We start from the raw sequence: 24,160 nt of genomic DNA, 5'->3' as shown, positions 1-24,160 counted from the left end.
TGTGTCCCACTCTTCGTGACCCCATGGACCAGAGCACACCAGGCACTCCTGTCTTCCACTGCCTCCCGCAATTTGGTCAAACTCATGCTGGTAGCTTCAAGAAAACTATCCAACCATCTCATCCTCTGTCATCCTCTTCTCCTTGTGCCCTCCATCTTTCCCAACATCAGGTCTTTTCCAGGGAGTCTTCTCTTCTCATGAGGTGGCCAAAGTATTGGAGCCTCAGCTTCAGGATCTGTCCTTCCAGTGAGCACTCAGGGCTGATTTCCTTCAGAATGGATAGGTTTGATCTTCTTGCAGTCCAGGGGACTCTCAAGAGTCTCCTCCAGCACCAGAATTCAGAAGCATCCATTCTTCGGCGATCAGCCTTCTTTGTGGTCCAGCTCTCACTTCCATACATCACTACTGGGAAAACTTTTACTATACGGACCTTTGTTGGCAAGGTGATGTCTCTACTTTTTAAGATGCTGTCTAGGTTTGTCATTGCTTTTCTCCCAAGAAGCAGGCATCTTTTAATTTCGTGGCTGCTGTCACCATCTGCAGTGATCTGTTATTCCTAGGGATATAATTAGAGGCCTGCTGGACCAGGCCAGTGGTCCATTTGTTCCGGCATCTTCTCACAGTGTCCAGCCAAATGTATCTTGGGGAGTCTGCAATGGGAACCTGAGAGCAAAAGCAGCTCTCTCTGCTTGCGATTCCCAGGGACGGAGAATTCAGAGGCACCTGCCTCCGACAGGGGTGTCAGGACCCGACTCTCGTTCCTCATCCCTTTTTGCGTGAGCCTTGTCATAAATCATCTCTGACCTTTCAGTTCCCTTCCCTATTTAGCTCCGACCTTTAACATGGGACTTCGTTTTCTTGACAAGTTTGTCCCTGTCTGCGCAGTTGATTGGCAGCTAACGTTTTATTTGCAGGAGGGATCACTTTGAAGTCAGTTGATGGGCAAATTTTCCCTCCCTCCCTGTAGGATAGCTGGCCAATCCCCATTGCCAAACCAGCCACCCCTAAACTGCCAAAGACCCGTGCATAGAGGTCTTCAGCATAAAGCAAATGTTCCGCAACAAAGATGTTCAACGCAGCCCCGTTGGGTGGGAGTTTCACAATTTTGTGCTGTTGACATGAGTCACCTTAAGCTGGGGCAATAGTCCTGACTTCCTAGTCAAAGGCGTTAGCTGTATTCATCCTGATGCAGAGCTCTGTGTAACTTAAAACCTTGTGTATTCTAAGAGTTCTGTGTAACATGGAAGATGATTTTTTTTAAAAAAACAACAACAACCAACTACCCCCACCCTTCAACCTGGACAAAGTCCTAGACATAATCTAAAAACACGGAGAGATTTTCAATTGTTCTTTAATCCTTCAAATTCCCTGGGTTGAGCCTTAGCTTAGTAGATGGGGGTCTGAGCTTTTGGTTGAATTGCCCCTGCCCAAACTTCCTCCACTTTCTGCAAAATAGAATTCGGGGAAGGCAAGTGTTTCAGGCGAACATTGAATGGGCCTGTTTGTCTCTGTGTACGTACATCATATTTCACTTTTATGCTCCCATACTTCACGAGCCTCTTCACATCCAGGAGATGTTGGGAATTAGATTTCCTCCCCCCGCTTCTCCTTCTTTGGGAAGAAGAAAAAAATTGCATGCCAAAACCCCCATAATTCTGAGAGTGATGGGTTGAGAAACTTGGACCCAACTGATCCCTCAGAAACCAAGCCAAAATAACCCCATCTGGCTTTTGCCTGTTTAACGATCTGGTAGAGAGGCTGCGAAAGAGGAGGGAGACGTTACTTTGGGATCCTGTTGCTAACAGCTGGGCCCTCTGTCCTCCCCCAAAAGCAAGACGAATCCCATCTTTAAGATGAGAATGTCCAGTGTTGTCAACTGGCCGGCAACTTGATTTTATGTTGCTGTTGTCCAGCTGTGGCACCAGGGTATTGATAGGGGTGGGCCCAGCTTCGGCTAAGGAGGGCAGGATATTATTATTATTATTATTATTATTATTATTATTATTATTATTAACCCTGTCTTTTCCTGCCTGGTTCAAGTGCTTCCAGGTAGGTAATGATTTCCTTTGTGTGTGTGTTGAATTAAAGTGGGGAGGAGGGGGACTTAAGGCATTTGGGCTGAATGTGGCCCTCCAGACCTTTCTGTCTGGCCCTTGGAATTCTCTCCAGAGACCACCTCCCCAGTGTTTTTTTTTCCTTTCTATTGCCTTTCTAGCCAATAACCTTCCTGGTTGCAATTTTAACCCGTTGGTTCTCTAATCCTGCCTTCTGGAGCATCACAGTACAAAGTCTACTGTTTCTCCTGCATGCATTGTAACAGGGATGCAAATGATTTATGGCAGTGCTTTTTTTTTCTTAAAAACAAAATAAAATGTTTAGGGGTACTCACATTTTGACTCCAGAAAATCACCATTTTATAGTTCAAATCTGGAAAAATGAATACAGTAAATGGACAAAAGTAGAAAAAGTCACAAAAATTTTAGGGGTATGCATACCACTATGTCCCCCCATCCCCCCCCCCAAAAATGGAGTAAGAGTGAACAGGGTTGCAGCCTTAGGGTTTCTGCCAGGGGTGTGGAAACTCTGGCCCTCCAAACCCCCTTTCCTGGCCCTGGGGGCTCTCCCCAGGCCACACCCACTCCCTGGCCTTGCTCTGCCCTCTCCTGTTGTGTTTTTGCCAAGCTGGCATTTGTCCTTGAACTCTGATCATGACCAGATGAAGGATAGAGAGGGGCGCAAAAACATCTACAGAAATGAGCCTACGGTCCTGATTGGTTTGCAAGGAGATCAGGCAGTGTTGTATCAAATAAAGGGATAGCTCAGTCAGTAGAGCACGAGACTCTTAATCTCAGGGTTGTGGGTTCGAACTTCACCTTGGGCGAAATATTCCTGCATTGCAGGGGGTTGGACTAGATGACCCTCGGGGTCCCTTCCAGCTCTACAATCCTATGACTTTTTGCCCTTTCACTGCATCTCCTCCCCTCCATGACTTTCCCTATTGTAATTTGTTCAATTTCTTTTTTGGGGGGTGGGGTTTAGGGTGGAGAGCAGGTTTGTTGTGCAAGACCTTCCCCATCGACTATGATTGCTCACCCTGCCTTTTCCAGGCCATGATTGGAACCCACCCTCCAAAAAAGGAATACAGTGCTGCCTCGCAAGACGAAAATAATTCGTTCCGCGAGTCTCTTCGTCTAGCATTTTTTTCGTCTTGCGAAGCACGGCTATTAGTGGCTTAGCGGATTAGCGCTATTAGCGGCTTAGAAAAAGGGGGGGGAGGGAAAAAAAGCATCAATTCTTTGGCGATCAGCCTTCTTGATGGTCCTGCTCTCGCTTCCATACATCACTACTGGGAAAACCTTGTTGGCAAGGTGATGTCTCTACTTTTTAAGATGCTGTCTCGGTTTGTCATTGCTTTTCTCCCAAGAAGCAGGCATCTTTTAATTTCGTGGCTGCTGTCACCATCTGCAGTGATCATGGAGCCCAAGAAAGTAAAATCTCTCACTGCCTCCATTTCTTCCCTTTCTATTTGCCAGGAGGTGATGGGAGCCTTATTCCCCTCCGTGAGTTTGCCCAATCCTCTTTAAAACCCATCCCTTTGGGGGCTTAGTTTCAATCTCGCTGCAAGGCAAAGCCGGCTTCTCAGCTGCCTGTCCAAGTGTGCTTGTGCAAATGTGATGCACGAGCGTTAAAGAGTGTTGGCGCCATTGGCAGCCCGGCGCCTGGGTTGGCCCGACAGCAGTTTTGCTGCCCTCACAGGTCATCATCACCTGTCAGAATCTGAAGCCTGTCTTCAGCTGAGCTCCCTCTCACTTCTTTCCCACTCAGACACTTACAGCCAGTGGAGGCCAGTCTGCTAGGGCAAACAGGGCACTGCCTCAAACTCTCCACCAACACCGGCCACGTTTTTATACTTAAAACAAATGGGTTGCACTGTGACCTCCTTGGTTGCTGTATTGCCCTTACCCTTGTGTAAATTAAACATTAATAAATAAGGAAAAATGGTACAATGTGTTAAAAGAAAGTATTAGAAAATATATTAAGTGTAAGGTAATAAGTATAAGTACATTCAATGTTGTAAATGTAAAGTACATCGGGAAATGAGAGGAAGTTTGTCTCGACATAGTTTAGTTTATTGGATTCTACTTTGGTTTATTTTTGTTTAGTCAGAAAGAATAAGAAAAGAGCACATATAAGAGCACGTGTAAGTACAAGTTTAAATCAATATTTAACGGTATAATTATTTAAGGTTGTTATTATTATTAGTTTTACCTTTTCTTTGTACGTTTTACCTTTAGTTTTACCTTTTCATTGTCTGTTTTCGCTGTTTATTTCACATTTTTGTTTTTGTGGCTTTTTTTTGTTTTTTGTGGTTGTGTGGAACCCATTTCAACTACTGATTGTGTGACTGCAGTACAGTGGTACCTCAGGTTAAGAACTTAATTCGTTCCAGAGGTCCGTTCTTAACCTGAAACTGTTCTTAACCTGAGGCACCACTTTTGCTAATGGGGCCTCCCGCTGCCACCGCGCAATTTCTGTTCTCATCCTGAAGCAAAGTTCTTAACTTGAGGTACTATTTCTGGGTTAGTGGAGTCTGTAACCTGAAGCAAGAGTGAGAGATTTTACTTTCTTGGGCTCCATGATCACTGCAGATGGTGACAGCAGTCACGAAATTAAAAGACGCCTGCTCCTTGGGAGAAAGGCGATGGCAAACCTAGACAGCATCTTAAAAAGCAGAGACATCACCTTGCCAACAAAGGTCCGCATAGTTAAAGCCATGGTTTTCCCAGTAGTGATGTATGGAAGTGAGAGCTGGACCATAAAGAAGGCTGATCGCCAAAGAATTGATGCTTTTGAATTAGGGTGCTGGAGGAGACTCTTGAGAGTCCCATGGACTGCAAGAAGATCAAACCTCTCCATTCTGACAGAAATCAGCCCTGAGTGGTCACTGGTAGGACAGATCGTGAAGCTGAGGCTCCAGTACTTTGGCCACCTCATGAGAAGAGAAGACTCCCTGGAAAAGACCCTGATGTTGGGAAAGATTGAAGGCACAAGGAGAAGGGGACGGCAGAGGGTGAGATGGTTGGACAGTGTTCTCGAAGCCACAAACATGAGTCTGACCAAACTGTGGGAGGCAGTGGAAGACAGAAGTGCCTGGCGTGCTCTGGTCCATGGGGTCACGAAGAGTCGGACACGACTAAACAACTAAACAACTACAAACCTGAAGCGTATGTAACCTGAAGCGTATGTAACCCGAGGTACCACTGTAGATTGTTTATTGCTTTCATTTTATGGATCAATGGTCTTATTAGTAAAATTCAAGTTAAATTGCTATTGTAGGGGTTATTTTTAAAAGTCTGGAACGGATTAATCCATTTTGCATTACTTTCTATGGGAAAGCGTGCCTTGGTTTTGGAACGCTTTGGTTTTGGAACAGATTTCCAGAACGGATTAAGTTTGAGAACCAAGGTACCGCTGTAATTAAAAATAAAACGATTGAACCCACTACTCTTCAGAAAGTAAGCACCCTCCATCCCCCTTTTACTGTGGTCAGGCACAAAGTTTTTCGTTTGGGGTGGGGAACAGTGGATATATGCAGAACCGCAAGAACATTTATGCAGTTCCCAGATTCCTGCCAGGGGCATTTTTGAGGACGTGGGTTTCTTTGATTCACAGAAATGTCCCTTTCCAGCTGCACGTTTTCTTGCTGCCCCAGAATGTTACATTTGATGTCTGGTTGGTGTTCTAGGAAATAAAAAGTCCTGGTCTGCTTCCTCTTGAGAATATTTTGAGAACACAGTACCCGTTTTTCAGTTTGAAATGTTTTATGGTCCCTGTCTAACATGCAGCGATACTTTTTGCACAATGGCAAGAGTTGATTACACCTCCTGGAGGTCTCGCTGCACTAGTCTGAAACTGTCTCACGATTCCTGTTCATTCTCACCACAGACATATTTTATTTTATTAAAAAAACACCTCTAAACAGGTTTACATAAAATGTAATAATACAGATTAAAATTGCCAATGAAAGTCAGAAGCTAAAAGCTGAGGGTTGCATTCAGTGCTAGTCCTACTCAGAGTAGACACATTGGAAGTTAATAGACATGATTAACTTAGATTCATTCATTTTGATGGGTTTACTTTGAGTAGGGCTAGCATTGGCTACAATCCAGGTTGGCCTTATCCCCCCCATTATAATTATAATTAAAATTGGATAAAAATATATAAAAATCCACATCAGCTTTACACAGCTGGGCAGGCTTGCCCAAGCAAAAAATATATTTTTTGCAGGCACCGAAAACTAAAGCGAAGGCGCCAGCCTAATCTCAATGGGCGGGTTGTTCCAGAGAATAAAAGATTGATTCTGTACACAATAAACAATTATATGACACCTGAAGGCAGCCCTGTATCTGGAAGATTTTAATGTCTGTGATGTTTCGCTGTGTTCTGTTATATTCTGTTGCAAGCTGCCCAGGGTGGCTGGGGCAACCCAGTCAGATGGGCAGGGTACAAGTTAATAATAATAATAATAATAATAATAATAATAATAATAATGGGATAGCTTCTCTGTTTGGCCCATGGGACTCTCTGTAAGCCACACCCCTTCTCCCCAGGCCACAGTGTTTCTGCCTCTTTCAAATCTGATATAACGCCTCTTGTCTCTATGGATGTAGTCTTGCGAGAATTGTGTGTAGAAACCAGCCTACTGTAGGAAGGTAAAGTTTGCATTTCTTGCTCCGCCCACTTTTGCTGCTGGCCCCTCCCCCTGCTGCCTCATGGCCCCCAGAAGATTGCCCCAAAGGCAATGTGGCCCTTGGGCTGGAAAAGGTTATTTATGTATGCTACTACTGCGGCCTGTGTTTTGTTAGCCAAGAAATAGAAAACGAGCGAGGTCCCAACTAAAGAAGAATGGCAATGTAAGCTGATGGAATATGTGCGCCTTGCAGATTTAACATACAGAATTAGCGAACAAGAAGGTTTAGAGAAGATTGGAAAACGTTTATTGAATATCTGGGGGGGAATTGTGCATACCTGAAAACGTTGGCAGCATTAAGATAAACTCGACAGTGTAAATAAGGTTTGATGGGTGTAATAATGGAATACTGAATGGTTTAGTTTTTGAAAAATATCCAGGAATCTATGATATGTGTTAAGTTGTGGGTGAGCATATCAGACGACACAGCGATTCTTCAAACAGCTCTTGTTTATTCACAGGCCAGAACTGAACTGAACTGAAGGGTTCAGCCAGCCTCCTTATATTGACCTCCACTAGAACGCAACAGTAACCACTTTCTGTAACTATCCAATCACTGAACGTCACTTTCAATCCCTTATTTGCATATGTGGACCTGAGTGAAAACTGAGAACTTCAGTACATAACAATATGCAAAACGAACAATGGAAGGAGAAGAAGGGAAGTCACTGATGTTTTCAGGATGTTAAAATGAGTGTTTTAAACTGTGTAACATAAAATTTAATGAAAATTTTTATTTTTTAAAAAAGTTCCTTACCTGTGCCTGTATTTCCTCGGCAGGTACCATGACCAGCAGGACGTTACCAGCAACTTCCTGGGTGCCATGTGGCTCATTTCCATCACGTTCCTGTCCATCGGCTACGGCGACATGGTGCCACACACATACTGTGGCAAAGGCGTCTGCTTGCTCACAGGCATTATGGTAAGGGGGAACCTTGTGGGGGCAGTCCTGGGGGAAGATTAAACATTCTGCGTCTCATCTAAAGTGCTGTTTCATCGCTGGCAGCCTCCCGATGCTGTTGGACTCCAACTCCCATCAGCCCCAGCAGGCACTGGCCAATCCCTTTGTTCCCCTCGGAGAGCTACAATTCCTAGAGCGGTTTAACAGTTGGTCCCTTCTTCCCATGGAACTCTGGGAACTGTAGTTCTGGTAGGGGGGAATAGGGCATCTCCTAACAGCTCGCAGCTCCCTTAATAAACTACAGCTCCCAGAATTCTTTGGGGGAAGCCATGACTAGTGCTTTAATAATAAGAATAATAAAGGGACGCGGGTGGCGCTGTGGCTTAAACCACAGAGCCTAGGGCTTGCCGATCAGAAGGTCGGCAGTTCGAATCCCCACGACGGGGTGAGCTCCCATTGCTCAGTCCCTGCTCCTGCCAACCTAGCAGTTCGAAAGCATGTCAGAGTGCAAGTAGATAAATAGGTACCACTCCAGCGGGGAGGTAAACGGTGTTTCTGTGCGCTGTTCTGGTTTGCCAGAAGGAGCTTAGTCATGAGCTGTCCGCCGGCTCCCTTGGCCAACTGGACCTAATGGTCAGGGGTCCCTTTACCTTTACCTTTAATAAGAATAATAATGCATTGGGGAGTGGGCATTATTGCATTGTTCTTGTTTCTAGTTTTATTACAGTGGTGCCCCGCAAGACGAACGCCTCGCAAGACGGAAAACCTGCTAGACGAAAGGGTTTTCTGTTTTGGAGGCGCTTCGCAAAACGAATTTCCCTATGGGCTTGCTTCGCAAGACGAAATGTCTTGTGAGTTCCTGCGGGTTTTTCCCCTCCCCCCCCTTTTCCTAAGCCACTAAGCCGCTTATCAGCTGATCCGCTAAAAGCCGCTAAACCGCTAATAGCGCTAATCCGCTAAGCTGTCAATGGGCTTGCTTCGCAAGACGAAAAAACCGCTAGACGAAGAGAATCGCGGAACGGATTAATTTCGTCTTGCGAGGCACCACTGTATCTAACTTGTGTTTTCCGGTTGTGATTTTATGCGGTGAATGGCCCTAAGACCTGCGGGCGTTGTGCTGTGTACATATTTAATTAATAATAATAATAATAATAATAATAATAATAATAATAATAATGCAGGCAAGTGGGGTCTGCCTGGCTGCAGCCTCCCCTGCTTGCCGCTCTGGGATGCTGAATGAAGATGGCTGTTCTCGCCTGGACCGGCGGAGCCTCTTTGGTAACCTCTGCTGGCTAGGATTAGAACCTCCATGTCCAGTGGCAACCTGCCTCTAAATACCCAGCTGCTACCAGCTGTAGAGGATAAAGCACAGGAAGGGCTGTTGCCCCCACGCCCTGCGGGGTGTGATTTCTCAAGAGCCTCTGGCCCAAGACTGTGGGAAACAGGATATTGGACTGGTGGACCATCCAGCAAGGCTCTTCCTGAACACTTTCTGCCGTGGTTCCAACCTCTCCAGAGTTGTCCCAGATGTCTTCCGGAGCCAGCTGTGGAGCTTTCTCGCCTGCCCACCCCCAGCCCACTCCATTAATCCAAGCTGCTTACACACACAGCACCATTTCTTGTTTGTTTATCTCTCATTTAATTAATGAGCTGGATTGGGCTGCCCTACCCCGCCCAGGGGAAATATACAGAGGCAGCAAGTCCTGTTTCCTCTCCCCTTCCGAATGTTGCTGAAGGTTTGCAACTGGGTGGAGATATTCCTTTGCCAGATTTATTTCTCGGAAGCCGGATCCACAGCCTGGTGAGAATCCCAGAGCTTTATGAGTCGATGAGCGACGGTCCAAAACGTATGCGCATTCAGGGTTCAGGAAAGGAGCACAGGCTCTGCGGCAATGTCCAGCTCCCTGAGAGGCATGGCTTTAATTTAAAAACCATGCCTCTAGGCCTCATGATGGAGAAGAAGCTCTTGAATTGCCGGCTTTGGATACCATTCCTATAGGTGTCTACCAAGAACTGAGGGTCAACTCATACCATACATTTAAAGCCCAGTGTTATGTGGCTTCCCCCAAAGGATTCTGGGAGCAGTTGCTTGTTAAGGGTGCTGAGAGAAGACCCCAGTGCCCCCACATAGAGATACAGCTCCCAGAGTTAACTGTAAAGAAGGTTTGATTATTAAACCACTCAAGAGAACTGTAGCTCTGTGGAAGAAGCAGGGCTCTCTAAATAACTCTCATCTCCTTTAACAAACTACAGCTCCCAAAGTTCTTTGGGGGAAACCGCGGCTGTTTAACGTGGTTCCATGAGGTGTTAAATGAATGATGTAAAGTTAAAGGTAAAGGCAAAGGTAACGTAAAGGTAAAGGGACCCCTGACCATTAGGTCCAGTCGTGGCCAACTCTGGGGTTGCGGTGCTCATCTTGCTTTATTGGCCAAGGGAGCCGGCGTACAGCTTCCGGGTCATGTGGCCAGCATGACTAAGCCACTTCTGGCGAACCAGAGCAGTGCACGGAAACACCGTTTACCTTCCCGCTGGAGCGGTACCTATTTATCTACTTGCACTTTGACGTGCTTTTGAACTGCTCAGTTGGCAGGAGCAGGGCAGGGACCGAGCAACGGGAGCTCACCCCGTCGCAGGGATTTGAACCGCCGACCTTCTGATCGGCAAGCCCTAGGCTCTGTGGTTTAACCCACAGCACCACCCGCATCCCAAAATGAATGGTGTAAATTAGCCTAAATCCCATGGAGTTTGGTGGGTCTTTCTCCCAGGTCGGTGAATAGAGTTTTGCAGCCTATATCTCAGAAAAGGCAGCGGAATAAAGATTGCTGGTTGCTGGTTTGCTTGAAAACTTTTCCCCCTTGCTGGAAAAGGCCAACCAAAATCTTACAACGTTTGGGGCTTTGGGATTTAGAGGAAAGGGGGAATGAGAGGCGACATGATAGAGGTATCTAAAAGCAAACACGGCATGGAGAAAAAATGCATAGAGAAGCTTCTCTCTTTCATGATACTTGGAGCCATCCGATATAGCTCAACTGTCGGAAGATTTGGGACAGATTAAAAGAAGGCACTTCTCCACGCTGCACATGGTTACTCTGTGGAACTCCCTCCCACAAGGTGTATTGAAGGCCACCAGCTTAGGTAGCTTCAAGAGAAGATGAGACACAATTCATGGAGGAAAAGATTATCAGTGGCTACCAGCCACAATGGCTATTTTCTCCTTCCACTGTCAGAGGCCACATTGTTGGGGATCGGAGGTGGGGAGAATTGCTGTTGCTCTTGGGCTCCTGCTTGGCCTTTGGGGCATCAGAGTGGCCACAGTGATAACAGGATATGCTAGGTCAGATGGGCTATTGGCCTGATCCAGGAGTCGGGCTCTTCTTATGAGCAAGACCCAGGGAAACGATTTGTGCAAATGGGTAAGCCTTCCCCTTCTTTTGCAAGAAAACGTTCCTGTTTATTTATTTCACTATTCAGAAGCCTGCCAGCGCAGTGTTTAAGAACACCATTTCGCCGACTCCCCAGAGGTCAGTTCTCTGGGATGTGCAGCGGTGCCTTGACAATTCTTCGCCATCAATCAGTCGTCAATAAATAAATACCACGTGCTTTATTTGGAAGGGCTTGGCCAGCCTAGAACCTGTCCTTCTGTCCTGACCTCCTCCTCTTCTTCTTGGGAACTCTTTTTTTAAAGACCCATCATTAATCTGAGACTAGGGAGGTTTCCACACGATTTATCAGCGCTCTGGCACGGCAGCCTTCAAGGATCATCTCTATTGCAGCTGGAGAATCATTAATTCAGCGACACCCAAATAGTCCTGGTGTGACCTTTTGATGCATGTTGGGATAGATTCTGGGAAGACACACACACACACAGCAGCTTCTTTAAAGTTTCCAGGGTTCAGCCTGGCTTCTTTTTGAACTTTGGCAGAGCTGGGGAACGATTTGCAGCCTGGGGCCACATTCACTTCTAGAAGCTGGTGAGGGTCTATGGTAGGGTTTCCAACTTAAATAAAATACAGTATTGGGATGTGTGTGTTTTGTTAACACTTTTCACAATACAGTCATACCTCGGGTTACAGACGCTTCCAGTTGTGTGTTTTTTTGGGTTACGGACGTGTCAAAACCCGGAAGTACCGGAATGGGTTACTTCCGGGTTTTGGCAGTCGCACATGCGCAGAATCGCTAAATCGCGCTTTGCGCGTGGGCAGAGGCTCCGAATCGCAATCTGCACATGCGCAGACGCACGGCTGCAGGTTGCGAATGTGCCTCCTGCACGGATTCGCAACCCAAGCGTCCACTGTACAATAAAAGAGAACCTAAGCTACATAAAAAAATAAGAGGAAGAAATTAAATGAAAAGAAACAGAAGAGACAGAAGAATGCAAGATCCCCTCTCACAAATATTTCTTAAACTTTGCCCCATACAGAAAAAGGTGTGTACCCCCAGCTCTCACCTGGGAGCATCCCTCTCTTCTCCCACTTCTCACCCTGAGAGATCTCTCAGGGGGTTGGATCCCTTCCAACTCTCCTATGATTCTATGGACCCAACAGTTGGAGCCCAGGGGTGCTGGGTAGACCAAGTGTCCTTCAGCTTTGGGTCCCCCAGGTGCTGCTAGACTACAACTCCCATTGTCCCCACAAGGTTAGCCCGATGATCATGGATGGTGGGGATTGCGGTCCAGCAAAGTGTGCTTGGATCCTGCACGCTTGCGGGTTTCCTGGTTGGCCTCCGTGAGAACAGGATGCTAGATTAGGCGGGCCATCGCCCTGATCCAGCAGTGCTTTTGCGTTCTCAACATCCCGAGACCCAAGATGAAGAACGACACCATAAATACTGAGCTAGATGTCTCTGGTTGCAGCATAAGGGAACTTCATGCATTCCTGAGAGGGGCGATTGCTGGGCCAGAGGGTCCCTCCCTCTCTTTCTGTCTGGTGGCTGCCTCTTGCTACTTTCTGACCCGTACCAAGCGGAGATGAGAGACAAAACAGCGGCTTCTCTTCCTCCTGCCCCGCTGGAAACCTTGGAAGCTCAATTCCACCCCATCTCAAGGCCTGCAGTTTGTTCTCCGAGGTTCCCATCCCTCTGAGCTTGGCGCCTGCTCTTGTTTATTTTCGCTAACCCTCCTTTGAACACCTGCCGATGGAAAGGGTTGATCAGCCGTGTGCTTTTCCTTGGGGCACATAATCGGGATCTCTTAACGCAGATCGATTTCCCCTTAGTGCTGGTTAACAGCCCTGCTGTCCACAGTCATGTAGGTTTGTGTGTGTGTGTGTGTGTGTGTGTGTGTGTGTGTGTGTGTGTGCACGCTTTTAACCCAAAGGAACAGCCTTCACTGAGTCAGCTCAGCTTTCTCTCTCTCATACACAGCCTTTTTTTTCTTCCTCTCTGTGATCCATTTACTGGTGATTCCAGGAATTGAACCAGCACCCCTTCTGTATACAAGGCGGCCGCTTTGTCAGTGAGCTACAGCTCCTCCCCAGCATCGCCAATCTTCTTCCAGTCCTCATCTGCACATGGAACAGAATGATGAAATGGATTGAACCACCTTAGACTGCAGGAAATGTTACTCCCCCCCCCCTCTTTATTATAAAAAAAGATGCTCTCTTGCCTTTAAAAAGCTCCCTACAAATAGTGAGCCAGCATACATGTCCTAGCTCAGGCATAGGCAAACTCCAGCCCTCCAGATGTTTGGGATTACAATTCCCATCATCCCTAGCTAACAGGACCAGTGGTCAGGGATGATGGGAATTGTAGTCCCAAACATCTGGAGGGCCGGAGTTTGCCTATGGCTGTCCTAGCTGTCCCCCCCCCCACTTGTAAGGCTTTTAAAACAACAACCTAACAACATTTATTAAGTGTTACTTACATACACAAAAAGCAAATTATGGAATAATTTTATAGAAAGGAAATGATAAATACTATAACCAGCAACATTAACTCATGGTTCTCGGGCTTAATGCAATAAGGTATATTATTTATATACAGTGATTTCTTCTATAGCTAGAGCAAATTTCCGCTGTTCCTTCTCCTTTTATATTTTCAGGGAATCCCGTGTGGATAGGAACCACATGCACAACACAATTTCCAATTACATTGCAGGAATATTTGGAGTTTTTAAATCTGGAAGAGCACTCTGAAGTGGGGCAGTCCAAAATGGTGCCATTCGTTTTATTTACTTGTTCTGCTACATATGTTGATGGAGAATGACAGCCGATGATATCGGTGATATCAGCTGATTGACAGCTGGGAGTGGGTTTTTTTGTTTTTGTTTTTGGTGGGGGAATGGCCTCTTGAGCCAAGATTGGTATATAGGCCAATTACTATTGCTTCAAGCTGAAATCTGCTTCTCTTCCATTTTAAGTCATTGGTTCTAATTCTGCCCAGCTAAGTTCTACTCAAAGTAGATCCACTAAAGTTAGTCAGGCCCATTACAGTGGTACCTCAGGTTAAGTACTTAATTCGTTCCGGAGGTCCGTACTTAACCTGAAACTGTTCTTAACCTGAAGCACCACTTTAGCTAATGGGGCCTCCTGCTGCTGCCGCGCCACCAGAGCATGATTTCTGTTCTCATCCTGAAGCAAAGTTCTTAACCTGAAGCACTATTTCTGGGTTAGCAGAGTCTGTAACCTGAAGCGTATGTAACCTGAAGCGTATGTAACCCGAGGTACCACTGTACTTTCAAGAGATCTATTCTGAGCATGCAATAGATACAAAAACAAGAGGCACACATAAGAGTTCTTCTTATTTTAAACATGCGGTTTAAAAAGTAATGGGCACACCACATTAATGTGGGTGTGCGCATGTGCACACACTCACAGATACTGTACACCTCATGAACACAGACATACCTAGCTGTCAGGCTTGAAATTAGCTATTGTTAAGCCAAATTTTGTGTGTGAGAATGAGAGAGAGAGAATGAATGAATGAATGAATGAATGAATTTCCTGCAGGTTGCAGCTGGGGAGAGAAGGGTTAACCCAGGGGTCAGTAAACTTTTTCAGCAGGGGGCCGGTCCACTGTCCCTCATACCTTGTGGAGGACCAGACTGTATTTTTTTTGGGGGGGGGAGGGGGCGAATTCCTATGCCCCACAAATAACCCAGAGATGCATTTTAAATAAAAGGACACATTCTACTCATGTAAAAACACGCTGATTCCTGGACCGTCCGTGGCAGAAGGCGATTGGGCTGGATCCGGCCCCCGGGCCTTAGGTTGCCTACCCATGGGTTAACTTTTCCAGGAAGATCACAAGCCCCTTGCAATTAGACTGCGGGGTGGGGAGCCTTCTATTGGAGCTGATGTAAAAGCTTTTTAAAAACCTAATTGCATCAGGGGAGGGGAGGAAAGCCCCCCAGGGGCCACATTTGGCCTGCAGGTCACCAGTTCCTCATGCCTAGCTTAAGGGCTCGCCTCTTTATCTTTATTTTTTGTTCTTAGAAGAAAGCCGAGTTTTTCAAGACGCCAGATTGTTGCGCTCCATGCAATATTCCGCACTTACACGGTAACACTTGTGGGATTGCAGGACACAGCCAGGGATAAGCAGGAACAAGGCAGGGCGGTAATGGAGACACAGCCGAGCTGCGCATTGGCTGCTTCGAGAGCTTGAGCTGAGCTGGAGAGGAAATCCCCTCCAGACCTGGCAAGACTGACCTTTCTACGCCATTCATCCAGAAAATGAGTCTTTTAGCACCTGAGGCTTCTTCCCTGCCTGGCTGGCAGCTCTCAGAGCACAGAGGTATTAAAAAACAACAACGAAATCTCCCGCTAAGTAGGATCCTGTTTCTTCAGGGCTGAGTGGGCAGGAGGGAGGGAGCGGATAACTGCCGAGTTCCTCCAGAGCAGCAGGGCTCTGCTTAATATTTAAAACCAGGGCTCGGTTGGCAAGTTACCGTATTTTCCCCTCTATAACACGCACCTGACCATAACACGCACATAGTTTTTAGAGGAGGAAAACAAGAAAAAAAAAATTCTGAATGAAACAGTGGATGTATCATTTTGGTGCTTCGTGCTGTGGCCACAGACATGTGATTTGACGGTGAGTTTGGGGTAAGCCAATGCAAAAATCCTGAGAATCCATGTGGATCTGTGCTTTGTAACCACAGCAACCGAAAACAGCTTTTACAACTTTGTAAACAAAGCAACCGAAAACAGAAGAGGGTGGGCAATAAGACCCTGAGGCAGAATGCAGGAAAGCAGTAGCCTCCTCTCTGCAGTGCGCGATCTGATTTTTGCCTGATTTTTGCCCCTGCACTCGGGCCAGTCGGCTCCAGGGACGACACATTCGCTCAATAACACGCACAGACATTTCCCCTTACTTTTTAGGAGAAAAAATGTGAGTGTTATAGAGAGAAAAATACAGTACTTTTAATGTGAATGCTTAAATGAAGAATGATAAATTTTAGTAGGGCATCTCTGGGAGTAATGGGCGGGTCTCACTAGCTCATCCTTTAGTTTGTCAATTTTGTTTTCTCGCTGTTCCCCCTTTCCACAAGCTTTTTGTGTGTGTGCATCAGCTTGCATTTTGGGGTGTATTTCTTCAAATACCTGTAACCCTAATGTTTACATTTTTGCAAGTGCTTTCCCAGCGGTGGTGTAGCAAGTGTTTCCCAAACTTTGGGGGGCTGCCAACGCCACCCCTTTGTGCCGTATACTCACCCCTACCCTGTGTTAAAAAAAAAAAAAAAAAGCATTTGGAATTATTCAGAATTAAAAAGCATTATTCCGAGCAACGTTCAAGATTTCCTGGGTGCAAGGTGCATTATGGTTTTTTTTTTATAAATATTTATTAAGGTTTTTAAATATAAATGCACACATAATAAACGATCTTACTTCTATCACAACAATTTCATCACTTCTTTGGACTCCCTCACGTCTCCCGCTCCCATTTACATCGTTAAAATTTTTTTCCAAACAAATTATCAACTTGTTTACAATCTCATGTCCACTCATTCAAATATAATCTAGCACTTCTTCCAAAAAATTTTATATTTTCTTTAGTCTCACTTATCATCAAATTTAAATCTAGTTTAGTGGTGGCCAGTTTTTTATAATCTAGCATCCTTCTTAACATTCAACCAAATTACAATGTTTTTGTAGATACATCTTGAATTTCTCCCAGTCTTCCTCCATCTTCTCTTCTCCCAGATCACGGATTCTGCCGGTCATCTCGGCCAGTTGCATATAGTCCATCAGCTGCATCTGCCACTCTTCCAGTGTGGGTAGATCTTGAGTTTTCCAGTTTTTTGCAATGAGAATCCTTGCTGCCGTTGTTGCATACATAAAAAATGTTCGATCCTTCTTTAACACCTTCTGGCCGACAATACCCAGAAGGAAGGCCTCTGGTTTCTTTGTGGAGGTATACTTAAATACCTTTTTCAGCTCATTATATATCATTTCCCAGAAGGCCTTCACCTTAGGGCATGTCCACCAGAGGTGAAAGAATGTTCCTTCATTTTCTTTGCATTTCCAACATTTATTATCAGACGAATGGTATATTTTGGCAAGTTTAACTGGGGTCATGTACCATCTATATATCATTTTCATTACATTTTCCTTCAGAGCATTACATGCGGTGAAGTTCAGCCCAGTGGTCCACAACCTTTCCCAGTCCTCAAACATAATGTTATGCCCAATGTCCTGTGCCCATTTTATCATAGCCGATTTAACCATTTCGTCTTGTGTATTCCATTTTAGCAGCAAGTTATACATTCTAGCAAGGTGCATTATGCAACCTAGTGAAGATGGTAGGATGGCGTCTGAAGTCTCCACCATCTGAAGGTGTATGCCTGGGGATTCTTGGGTCTTGACTGCTTTCACATACTAGCAACACATCCTGCAGAATTCTACCAGTTACCGTATTTTTTGCTCTATAAGACTCACTTTTTCCCTCCTAAAAAGTAAGGGGAAATGTGTGTGCGTCTTATGGAGCGAATGCAGGCTGCGCAGCTATCCCAGAAGCCAGAACAGCAAGAGGGATTGCTGCTTTCACCGCAGCGATCCCTCTTGTTGTTCTGGCTTCTGAGATTCAGAATATTTTTTTTCTTGTTTTCCTCCTCCCAAAACTAGGTGCGTCTTGTGGTCTGGTGCGTCTTATAGAGCGAAAAATATGGTATATTTTATCTGCACAATCAGAATGAATTTCAGGAACCAAAAATGCTGTTTTGACAAATACGACTTTCGAGCCGTCTGGCCCCAAAATGGCAACTAGGCGTTGACTGTAACCTTGGTTTAAGGAGTCGTTCGGCACCTGGTTTATATATATCAATTTCTAACGCTGGTTCTGAGTTACTGTGGAGCAGGCTTCTGAAATCTTTGAAGCTTGGCAGAGAATATCTCCCGCAGATTCCAATTAGCAGATGATGCATCATTGACCATTCCTTTCACGGATATGTGTATTTTTGGCTGGAGAATTGCATTTCAAAATTCAGGGCAGCTTTTCAGAGGATAAGTGTGTTTCGGTTCATGCGTTGGTTTCGGGAAGGGCACAGTTGGTAGGTTTGCAAGGTAAATTAATCCCCCTACTTCTCAGAGAGCTGGGATAGCGTTCGCTTCCCCGCTGAGTGTGCAGCTGGTGGCAAACCCAGGTTTAATATGTGACACATAGGAGTGTTAAGATTTTTCCAGAGTTGAAATACGCTTCCTGTTGGAGCGCAACTCAGCTTGTATTGATGCTGATGGGATTTGCCTTGGAAGGAAGGTGATAGAGAGGATAACCTCCCGACTTCCTAGACTGTGTTTCTGACCTAACCTGTGCTGACCATCCTTCTGCTTTTGGACGGATGCTCTCAGGGTTGCTGACCTCACTTCCTCCTTCTCAGCGCCACCTTGGGAGAGAAGACCCCCCCTTCCTTTTTTCTCCCTCCTGCAAATATCAAAGAGCAAGCGTGGTTCTTTGCATCTCCATCTTGCAGCATTTGAGAACTTTAAGTTGAGAGAAAAGGCGAAGGTGACATGATAGAGGTTTATAAAATTATAAAGTTATGAACTCTAGAGGACACGTGGCCATCCAACAGTGGAAGCAGAGCAGAGCCACCATGGCTAATAATAATAATAATAATAATAATAATAATAATAATAATAATAATTTTTATTTATACTTCGCCCTCCCCAGCCAAGGCTGGGCTCAGGGCGGCTAACAAGCAATAATAAAAACAAGTTGAATGAATACAACTTAAAAACAAGATTAAAAGACAACATTTAAATATTAAAATGCAGCCTCATCACAGGAGGAGAAAGGAAAAAGAAAGACGGGGAGGGAATCAAATTGGCTCCAAGCCAAAGGCCAGGCAGAACAACTCCGTCTTACAGGCCCTGCGGAAAGAAATCAGATCCTGCAGGGCCCTGGTCTCATGAGGCAGAGCGTTCCACCAGGCCGGAGCCAGTGCTGAAAAGACCCTGGCTCTGGTTGAAGCTAATTAACTTCCTTAGGGCCCGGGACCACTAGGGTGTTGCTATTGATGGACCTTGAGGCTCTCCATGGGGCATACCGGGAGAGGCGCTCCTGTAGGTACGAGGGTCCTAGGCCGTGAAGGGCTTTAAAGGTCAAAAGCAGCACCTTAAACCTGACCCTGTACTCCACGCAGTGGCGTAGCGTGGGTTGTCAGCACCCGGGGCAAGGCAAGTAATTTGCGCCCCTTAACCCGTGGATTTGCGCCCCCTAATCCTAACCCCCAGATGTTGCGCCCGGTGCGGCCGGCCCCCCCTGCACCCCCCACGCTACGCCACTGACTCCACGGGAGCCAGTGCAGCTGGAAAAGCACTGGGTGAATATGCTCCCATGGCAGAGACCCCGTGAGGAGCCTCGCTGCAGCATTCTGCACCCGCTGGAGTTTCTGGGACAGCTTCAAGGGCAGCCCTGCATAGAGTGAATTACATTAGTCAAGCCTGGAGGTGACCGTCGCATGGATCACTGTGGCCAGGTCGGGGCGGGAAAGGTAAGGGACCAGCTGCTTAGTAGACTTTGTTGGGGGCACCGATGTTTCTGAATACCAGTTTCTAGAAACCACTAGAGAAGAGAGAGCTCCTGTGCTTGAGTCCTTCTTGCGGGTTCCTCACAGGCATCTGATTGGCCAGTGAGAACAGGATGCTGGACTAGAGAGGCCATTGGCCTGTTCTAGCACGCCCTTATTCTCTATTCTTTATATATATATTTTTTTTATTGAATTTTATAAAAAAAAAAATTGACAAAACATCCATCTTGCATATAATATATAAAGACCACTTGGCCCAAGACTTCCCTCCTCCTCAACTAATGGTTTTCCTAATTATGCTCTGATATTGCATTTTGTTATTACAGTGGTACCTCGGGTTAAGAACTTTGCTTCAGGATGAGAACAGAAATCGTGCTCCGGTGGCACAGCGGCAGCAGGAGGCCCCATTAGCTAAAGTGGTACCTCAGGTTAAGAACAGTTTCAGGTTAAGAACGGACCTCCGGAATGAATTAAGTTCTTAACCTGAGGTGCCACTGTCTTATTATTACCCTTAAATCCAGATCTTAAATACAACATTTCAACATCATATTGATAATGATTGATATCTCTAACCTTACAAAACTTCTTGTAGCCCTACTAACGATGTCAGTTGTTTACAGTTGTCTCTCAAATACAATGTAAATTTATTCCAGTCTTTCAAAAAGGCCTGGTCCTGCTGGTTCCAAATTTTCCTGGTTAGTTTCGCCGACTCGGCATAGTCCATTAACATCACTTGCCACTCTTCTTTTGTTGGGATCTCTTCCTTTAGCAGGTCCTTGTTCTCTTCCTCCCTTGGATAGAACTACAACCTTTTCTAACAAGCCTCCATTTCCTCTAGCAAGCTTAGCTTTTCATACGCAAAAGTCTCAGTGGGGCTGCATATCACAGGGAACTGAAGTCTATTGTGCAACAGCATGTGTGAAGGTCACATGCTTAACAGCTCTTAGAAAAACATCAGTCTACCCACACATGGGGGACACAGGTGGTGCTGTGGGTTAAACCACAGAGCCTAGGACCTGCCGATCAGAAGGTCAGCGGTTCGAATCCCCGTGACGGGGTGAGCTCCCGTTGCTCGGTCCCTGCTCCTGCCAACCTAGCAGTTTGAAAGCACGTCAAAGTGCAAGTAGATAAATAGGTACCGCTCCGGCGGGAAGGTAAACGGTGTTTCCGTGCGCTGCTCTGGTTCGCCAGAAGCGGCTTAGTCATGCTGGCCACATGACCCGGAAGCTGTACGCCGGCTCCCTCGGCCAGTAATGCAAAATAAGCGCCGCAACCCCAGAGTCGGCCACGACTGGACCTAATGGTCAGGGGTCCCTATACCCTTTACCTTTACCTACCCACACATGGCAGCAGGCACCTACAACTTGCTGCCCAGTCTCCTGGCAATTGGAGAGATGCCTTTTTTTAAAAACGCCCCCCTGGCCTTGGGTTCAGACTCCAACATCATCCTTGACCAATGGCATTGCTGGATGGGACTGGTGGGAGCTGGAAGTCCCACAACATCTGAATGGGCCCAGGTTTTTTTGAGGACTTCTCTTCTGCTGACACCTCTCGCATCCAGCTCACTTCAGGTAGCTGCTCATTCAGAGTCTCTCTGAAGATGATTTCCTCAAAAGGTTTGTCGTTTACTATCACTCGAAAGCAGCAGGCTCACCATTTTCCACATGGCTTGGGTTTTAGGTTTCTCTCTTTTGCCGCAATAGGATTTTGCCTTAAAAGAGCGGCCTTAAAAAGAAAACCTTTGCATATTCAGGGAGAGAGTGTGGTGTGAATGTGTGTGTGTTGTGTTTGGAGATAACAAAAGCCCTAAACCCCACCAGGCCAGGGCTTATGGGAATGCTTCAGAATTGAGATCGGACCAGGCTTGTTAATTAAAGACTGAGATGGGCTTACTGGAGTGTCTAATCTCCAGGGTGGTGGCAGGGCGGGGGGAAAGCAGAGAGAGAGAGAGAGAAAGGGCAAAAATAGATGTGTGGTTCTGTCAAGTTGGACATGCATTCATATGCCAAACACCTGCTGTGGACATGTACACAGGCACACGCCACGATACCCATAAAACAACACTTCTACCTAAACTGTTTGGAGGCCTGGCAGCTGTCTGCGTTTAGCAGAGGAAGCGGCTCCTCTGCCCACCGTCCCTCTGCCAGATGTGCCGTTCTGCGGCCCCAGCAGGTCCTGATTGGGATGTAATCACTCGGATAAAGAGAAAAGACACAGCCCAGCTGTCATTCTTCTGGGCCGGCAAGGGGGGAAGGTGGGCGGGGAGGCACAGGCTACAATCTCTCTCCGCACCCGGCCTCTGTTTTGTAACCCGGCGCCCGGAGCTTAAGAACCACTTCACTCTTCACATGGCAATTTGTGACAGCTTTGCTGCTCCCTCCCCTTTGGCCAGTGGGCCAAGGGGTGGGGGGAGGGGTGGGGGGTGGGAAGCCTTTGAGAGGCTGAGGGCTTCATTCTCTTCTGGTCCACCTTCTGAGGGCCGCTGGATAATAACAGGCAAAAGAAGGCAGAGCAAAATGTATACAGGTTTTGACCTTTGAAGCCCTTCACGGCCTAGGACCCTCGTAGCTACGGGACCGCCTCTCCCGGTATGCCCCATGGAGGACCTTGAGGTCCATAAATAGCAACACCCTAGTGGTTAGATTAGCCTCAACCAGAGCCAAGGCCTTTTCAACACTGGCCCCGGCCTGGTGGAACGCTCTGCCTCATGAGACCAGGGCCCTGCAGGATCTGATTTCTTTCCGCAGGGCCTGTAAGACAGAGTTGTTCCGCCTGGTCTTTGGCTTGGAGTCAATTTGAGTCCCTCCTCCTCTTTCTTTTTCTTTTCTCCTCCTGTGATGAGGCTGCATTTTAATATTTTTACTGTTTCAGTATTTTAATTGTTGTATTTCAATCTTGTTTTTATTATTGCTTGTAAGCCGCCCTGAGCCTGGCCTTGGTTGGGGAGGGCGGGGTATAAATAAAAATTATTATTATTATTATTATTATTATTATTATTATTATTATTATACACATTTTACCATTGCACGACAGGCTAGTTCCAGCGTTCACTCACACATTTGCTCTATTCTCGCCAAGGGAAGCGAGGTCCACAAACAGAGCTCAAGGGCATCTTCCAGCCAGGCAAAAACACTCAAGCAGGGTGAGAAAAACAGGGCTGGTCTGGGGAGAGACTGGCGGGCCAGATGGAGAGGCCTGGCGGCCACGTTCGGCCCCCAGATGTGTCGTTCCCCCACCACCCGTGCAGGTGGCTGTGCTAAGGTCGTGGCAGCAAAGGGTGTGGGAACCTGTCGTTGTTGGACCACAACTCCCATCATCTCTGATCATTGGCCCTAGTGGCTGGGGGCTGATGGGAGTTGGAGTCCCAAGCACTTCTGGATTGCTCTTGATCAGGGAGGCCTGCCTTAGGTTGCAAGCCTGCAGTCTAGCCCAACTGTGTTGGTTTACAGTTCCTAGGTCTTCTTGTTGCTTGTAAGAATACCAATAAAAGGCATTTATCCTTAATGTTCTCATTAATAAGCAAATTCGTTTTTTTAAAAAAACCCAGTTCTTTTAAGGCAATTTCTTGCTTAACGGGGCTTGTAGATGAACAGCAGACACCACTGTCCACTTCTGGAGCAAGCAGGTGCTGTTTCAGCACCATGGATAGCGGCTCAGATGCAAATCTTTAGGGCAGAGGCTGTTGTGTATCCTTGTCTTCTTCTCCTTGCGTACGTGACTTTGGGGAGTTTTGGAGTTGAGGTCCCAGGACAACTGTGAATGGCATATTTTGTCTGACACTCCCCGCCCCAGATCATTCACCTGCCAAATGGTGGGGCTGGAGGGAACCAGGACATTGCAGCTGCCTTGGACTCTGATGACAAGGATAATAATACAGTGGACGCTTGGGTTGCGATTCAGTGCTTCTGAGCATGCACAAAGTGCAATTTAGCACTCCTGCGCATGCGCAACCGCTGAAACCTGGAAGTAACCCATTCTGGTACTTCCAGGTTCTGGCGGTCTGCAACCCGAAAAGACGCAACCTGAAGCGGCTGTAACCCAAGGTATGACTGTATTGACGACAACAATAGCAGCAGCAGCAACAGCAACAACAACAACTATACCATGCCTATCTGACTGTGTTGCCCCCCCCCCCACTCTGGGCAGCTTCCAACAGAATATAAGAGAACACAGAATACATCAAAAACTTGCCAATATAGGACTGCCATCAGATTTCTGTGGAAGGTTTTATAATAATAATAATAATAATTTATTATTTATACCCCGCCCATCTGGCTGGGCCTCCCCAGCCACTCTGGGCAGCTTCCATAGAAACCAAAAATACAGTAAAATATCACACGTTAAAAACTTCCCTAAACAGGGCTGCCTTAAGATGTCTTCTGAATGTCAGGTAGTTGTTTATCGCTTTGACATCTGCTGGAAGGGCGTTCCACAGGGTGGGCGCCACTACCGAGAAGGCCCTCTGCCTGGTTCCCTGTAGCTTTGCTTCTCGCAATGAGGGAACTGCCAGAAGGCCCTCGGCGCTGGACCTCAGCGTCAGGGCAGA

At 46.5% G+C, this 24,160-nt stretch overlaps 1 protein-coding gene across 1 annotated transcript in view; it reads left to right on the top strand.

Moving 5' to 3' along the window:
• Positions 1–24,160, top strand: part of KCNN3 (potassium calcium-activated channel subfamily N member 3) — a 97,696-nt gene that overhangs the window by 56,414 nt on the left and 17,122 nt on the right. The window contains exon 4 of the mRNA XM_081840982.1: positions 7,532–7,673. Within this exon, the coding sequence (XP_081697108.1) occupies positions 7,532–7,673 (142 nt within the window). The remainder of the gene's footprint in view (positions 1–7,531; positions 7,674–24,160) is intronic.

This window comes from Podarcis erhardii (genome assembly GCF_964252035.2).
Source record: "Podarcis erhardii genome assembly, chromosome: 15".
NCBI classification, from domain to species: Eukaryota; Metazoa; Chordata; class Lepidosauria; order Squamata; family Lacertidae; genus Podarcis; species Podarcis erhardii.
This window is presented reverse-complemented; position numbering and strand designations above follow the sequence as displayed.